The 6,000-nt window shown below is 36.7% G+C and overlaps 1 protein-coding gene across 1 annotated transcript in view; it reads right to left on the bottom strand.

Annotated features, from left to right (window-relative positions):
- The window catches only part of PTPRM (protein tyrosine phosphatase, receptor type, M), a 379,063-nt gene that overhangs the window by 205,902 nt on the left and 167,161 nt on the right, over nt 1-6,000 (bottom strand). Inside the window, exon 11 of the mRNA XM_009879983.1 lies at nt 4,527-4,629. Coding sequence (XP_009878285.1) covers nt 4,527-4,629 — 103 coding nt within the window. The remainder of the gene's footprint in view (nt 1-4,526; nt 4,630-6,000) is intronic.

The following is a 6,000-nucleotide window of genomic DNA, read 5'->3' as shown; positions in this document are numbered from 1 at the left end:
GGGAAAGAGATGAGGCCCTAAGACACGTTGTCTGACTTTGCAATGTGTGTGGCAGGAATGGTAAGGCAATTGTGACCTCTGCTTCATGTGCAGCACACTGTGGTTCCAGTGGCGAACTGTTGCATTACATACGAGTCTTCACATTTCAAAGGTGACCACCTCAGTTTAATTTCCTCCTTCCTACTGCTAGTAGGTGGGTAGGAATTAGGTGTCCTCTGTCATTCATTTAAGAATCATTATACTATGAGTTGCTGAAATGGCTAAGCCACATACAGAACAAAGTACTCCCTGGACTTGGGCTGACAAAGGTTTCTTTACACCACTCATCTTCCTTTGAACCATGCTGTTCCTATCCCAGGGACCATGTGCAGATGGCCTTAATTCCACTTGCGACAATGAAGCCAGTATTTACAGGGTGCCTTTAAAGGTCTGGATTAGGCCGATAAGAAATGTAAATCTCTGTGGAATTTAGACAATGGAAACACATCATGAAGTGTTTACTTGATGAAGTAGTAGAAAGGAGTGCTTATCACTTCAGATAACACGTAGTTTGAAATTTCTATGGTAGCTTTCAACTGCACTTCAAAATACTTAACAACTTAATGTGGCCTTCTGTGCTGAAATATAATATACATTACTTCTTCAGGGAAGAGAGATTAAAAGTATGTTTCAAAATTAAGCACTTCAAGTAAAGAGATGTTTTCTTTATTTTCCCATTAGAGTTGTTATTTAGGGCACCCAACCTGCATGTTGAAGAAGTTGGGCACACTGATGATAAAGGGAACGCATTGAGAGTACACAGACTGCCTAGCACACTCTCAGCTTCAAACTCACATAATTCAAAGTTTATTTGATTCCCTCTGCATGTTTTCTTTAAGGTACTTTTTAAATTGTACTACTTGGCAATTGCTGCAATTGTCTCTCTCCCTCTTATCCTGTCTGGGCTTTGCCCCAGGTGCCGCAGGACCAATCCTATGTACTCAGTGCAGGAGGTACTCTGGCATCCTAAATGCCAAGTATTGGATCCACAGGGAGTTGCTAGCTGGCACGCTTGGCCCTCCTGTTCTCTCACTTTAGGCTGGAAGAGAGGAAAGTACCAACTGTCTGTGGTGTCTATAAGAGCAGAAAGGGTGACTAAATTAGTCTGATTAGTAGGGTTTAATGGGGCAAATCCAACTGAGACGAACTCTGTAATGTAATATGAGAAAGAGAGAGAGACCAGGAGGCAGAGTAGAGCCTGGATGGTATTGTCTTCTTTCTTATCTTTCTTGCTCCTTTCCCCAGTCTGCTGCTCCCAGAGTGCTTGCTATCGCCAGGTAGTTCCGGTGTTATCTGGGCCAAAATCTTTGGGATGTTTACTGTTAAGGCTTTTTGAGGATGTGGCACAGAATAGCAGGAGGGGGGTGGTATGGTGACAACATTTTGCTGATTACATATGCAAGATAAAAGAAGTGGAAACATTCAACCTTTATCGTGGCAAGACTGAATGGAAATCCATGTGACAAAGAAAACTTGCTTCTCCACGCTGAAGCTAAAAGCTTGCAGGACAACTTTTCCAGAGAAGGTCCTAAGAACCTTTTATAATGGAATGTGGCAAACAATCTAAAGCTCTTTCTAACATAGATGAATTTATAAATAACACTAAATACATACAGTCACCGAGCATTACGTTTTTCACTTCTGCATGTGAACCAGGCCTTTGCAATAAAATAGCATTCCTTAGTTGAAGAAAATGGAACTGACCAACCTATGTACCTGCAGACAATCTGACCACAGGGTATTTTAAACTTTAGGCTAACTCGCCCTGAAGAAGTAAAAGGTACAAATGATACTGCCTTTGAGGAGTGAGTCCCTCAACAGACAGTTGAAGAGCCCTCACAGAAAAAATATTTGCATTTGTATGCTTTTTATGCAAATTCTTTAAAACTTTACTGACTCTTACACACACATATCTTTAGAAAAAAAGAGAATATCCACAGTAAGACATGTATTATATAATTTCCACAGAGCCATCACCTTAAATTAAAAACAAAAAAGCCTTGCAAATTACAGTCATTCTAAAAATCAGAATAGTTTAGCCAGCTGTTAAAGAAGTAAATACATTCATCATTACTGAATGCATTACTGCTTTAAACATACATAATTCCAAAATAATCTCCTTGAAATAAACATAACAACAGCGATAAAACATGCTGGACCTGAAATTGAAGACAAAGCAAGCAGTATTTTTTGTATTAAAACTCTGACAAAATACTTTTTAATCATGTCCAGTCTTATGAATTCTAAAACAACCTGGAATGCCATTTGGCCTTCATGATTAATGTGTACTTTATCATTGTAAACAGAGCTTCCTGAACATTTCTATAAAGTCTGCTTTTTGAATCAACATTTAAACAACCAGCATTGCCCCTTCTCTCCTTTTATGTTGTGGTGGTTGTGTGTGGATTCTAAATAAGGTATAAGATATGAGGATTTTTCATATTTAAGCAGAGAAAAAGAATTTAATCACGAAAATCCCCTGGAATTCTGAATGACCTCAGGTATTAACTTTGTTCACTTGAATGGTAGAATTTGTGCTCTCTTTATCCATCTCAGGAATTAAAGAATTTTATGTGACATGGCTGATGTGTTGATCAATAAAACAACAACAATCGTTTACACTGCAAGTTTAGTGCAGTTTCAAAAATCTGCATTAACCAAGCTGGTAGTTGTAGCAGAATCAATAGACAAGGCATCTTGCTTAGTGGTGTGCATAAATGAAGTATGACTAAACTTTTAGCACCCAATGAATACAGATTAAGATGATAAAATCCATATGCAGAATGTGTTCTGCAAGCTATGCAATCACAACGTGCTTGAGAGCATAATGCACAATAAAATGTTGAAGTGTTAAGAAAGTCTTACTTTAATTTTCACTCTGCTTCACTCAGTATTTGCATTGCGAGTTTGCAGTCAGCATTCACGTTATTTTGCGACCTGTTGCAAAGGACCTCAGTAAATTTGCTCCGGTGTGTTCATGTCAGTTCTATAGCTTTGTGTTACTTTAAATCTCTCCTCCTATTTTCCTAATCACTCATCCCCTTATTTGGCACACTTTAATCTTCTAACTAGCTCTTTTCTATTGTCTGTGAAGTTTTTGATGTGTTGCTACTGCTATAGGAGTCAATCATCTTTAGTTCACGATGCAGATAAAAGGAATGAAATTGTTTTTTTATTAATGGTCTAATATGTTTGTGTTTAAACAACAATGACTCCAACTGGTACTATTTTAATCCAGATGCTCGAATTCAGAAGGACTACACTATAGCTTTGTGAGATAAAGTAAGACAAACATCAAATCATTCTGTTTCTAATCTAATCTGCTAAAACAAACAGTTTCATTAAATCTGCTTTAATTGCTTTCTGTTTTTTTCCTCAGTAGGTTCAGACTTCCCCAAAGTGTTACATTTTCTTTTTTAAAAGTTGTCTGAATTACCAACAGGATGGCATTTCCTAAATGCAGACCCACATGCATATTATACATAATGCAACAATGAATAAGTTGCACAGTAAAAAAAAAAAAAAATATATATATGAAACATTGAATATTCTGAAGAAACCCAAAAAACATTTATTTTCATTCATGTACACAGGAGTGTACCAGACCTGTATTTCCCAGACAAACAGAAATTACCAAACACATTAACATCACAATGAAAATAATTGATAGTCATTCACTACAGGTGGAAACTCTTCCTATAGTAACAAAAGAATTAACCGCTTTTGATGAGACATGATTAGTCAAAAGGAAAACCACCCTAAACTCCTGAAAAATCTGTATTTCTCTCATCTGTATTTTCATGTATTCAGAGTATCAAGCTCATTACTGGTTCTCATTCAAAATATCTAACCATTCCTCTGCTTTCTTCACTGAAAAGCAGGCATCTTTTATTCTAATCAATGAAGGACTTACACAGTAGCATGTATCTGGCAGTGAAATAAACCTCTCCAAACTGGAAATTCATTAACGGGTACTATATAACACTAAAGAATCTGAGCTACTGGTTTTCCAGGCTGATCTTTTTTCCATTTCTGCTATCACGGTCAATTACATGTAAATACTTTACGAATGTTACAGTACATATTGTTTAAATTGGCTAACTTACTAAGAGTTTATTATCTTAAATCTGTGAAGTAAACAAGAAGAGTGAATATTAAAGACAGTAGCTCAGCATAAAAATGTGATATGCCCTTGAACTTATAACACTGCAGTAAGCAATTACCTTAAAGAAGCCACCCACACAACAGAACTATGGCTTTGTTCCTTATCTTCAAAGAACAAGCCACTTGCATCTGGATCAAATCCTTTAAACAATACACGAACACTCAACATCAAAGCACTTTCATTTTCTTCAGTTATTTAATTTAATTAGAGCTAATACAGACATGAATTTAGACACTGATTGCTGTGTAGAAAATCCCCAGAAAACACATTCGAGAAATTAATCAATTTGGTTTTAATTTTATAAAGATTTTTCCCCCAGTACCTGACAGGAGCGCCTCTGCTCTGTGCAGGTTTCAGCAAGACTGTCACAGTGCTGTCAGTTTGATTCAAAGGTGTTTCAAGTTCATATGGTGGCATAGAGGGTGCTGGAATAAGAAAAGAAAAGAAGCAAAATAATCATTATTCCTGTATTTTTTCTTTCAAGAGCTGTAGCTTTATTTGAATAGGTAATTTTAAAGACTTCTTCAAATATAAAGACCATATTATAGGTCTAAGATGCTTTCTGTTACAACACAAGTGTGAGACAACTGTTAAATAACGTCAGCAAGAAAAAAACAAAACAAAGAAATCCCAGCTCACTGCCAGTTTCAAGACAGGAAACAGATACTAGTAGGAGGAAGTTTGCAGAAAGTATTGAGAATCCATGACTTGGAAATTAAAAGTTATCTCAAGAAAAGCATCTGCAAATGTGCATGCCAAAGTGACTACAGTTTTTGAAACTAAGCCCAGCTTTCGCAGTACGTCAGCGGTATTAGGATGCGCTCTCAGAATTTGTCATTCCTGGAATTTGAACTCGTGCTGTAACTGTCCCAGGTCTTTAGTCTACCACAGACATAATTTACAATAATGAAGCAGCATTATCACCACAAGAGCTTATCTTAGTTTGAAGCCACAATCCATAGCACTTTTGCAAACTGTGTCTTCATTGAGGAATTACAGTTGGGATTAAAACAAACGATGCCTCAGTTATTGCCTTTTACTATTGCTACTTTTTTCAGTTGTATCATCTAGTTGAATTTTTATGATTATACTGGATGGAAGGCTGCTCAGTGAATTGGTTGTTCAGCAGTCTGTTGTATCCTTATTGTCCAGTAGCTAATGATACACAATTAACAGATTTAAAGGCTATAGAATCAAAAAGTGGTCATTTCACTGATCTTTTCTGACCACAGGAATAATGCAGGGCAATAAACTCCCCTAAACTAATTCCTGCTTGAAAAAGAAAATACATTTGGTAGGGGAGAAAATCTTTTCTTTAGCAGGTTCTTCCAATGGCTAATTACACTTCATGTTGAACATGGAGACCTATTTGGCATATCACTTGTTTAGCTTCATCTTCCAGGCACTGGGTATTTTGTCTACCATACTGACAAAGTTACTCAGAGTACATTATGCTCCACACAGAGATAATATCAAACTCCAGGATCCTCTAGCAAACTAAATAGCTCCAACAACGTGAGTCTTTCTTTAAAGTGCATTTTCCAATCCTTTTCACCTTCCCAGTAGCAGCTGCATCTACTTGAAAGGTATATGAACGTCTCTACTTTATCCATATTGCCCTATATATCCAAGTAAGGGTTGCATTAACACTTTTGTCCACAACTCTTTTTGTCCAAGTCTGCTGTGAAAACATTAACGACATCTTCATCATTTTTCATTGATACTCAACAGTTTTGAAATGCTTTACAAATTAAAAAAAATAATCTTCAAAAACTTCCTTGTAAGCTGGGAGGGTT

Source organism: Charadrius vociferus, unplaced genomic scaffold, assembly GCF_000708025.1.
Source record: "Charadrius vociferus isolate BGI_N301 unplaced genomic scaffold, ASM70802v2 scaffold202, whole genome shotgun sequence".
Taxonomy (NCBI): domain Eukaryota; kingdom Metazoa; phylum Chordata; class Aves; order Charadriiformes; family Charadriidae; genus Charadrius; species Charadrius vociferus.
The sequence above is the reverse complement of the archived record's forward strand: the minus strand, read 5'-3'. Positions and strand labels throughout refer to the sequence as shown.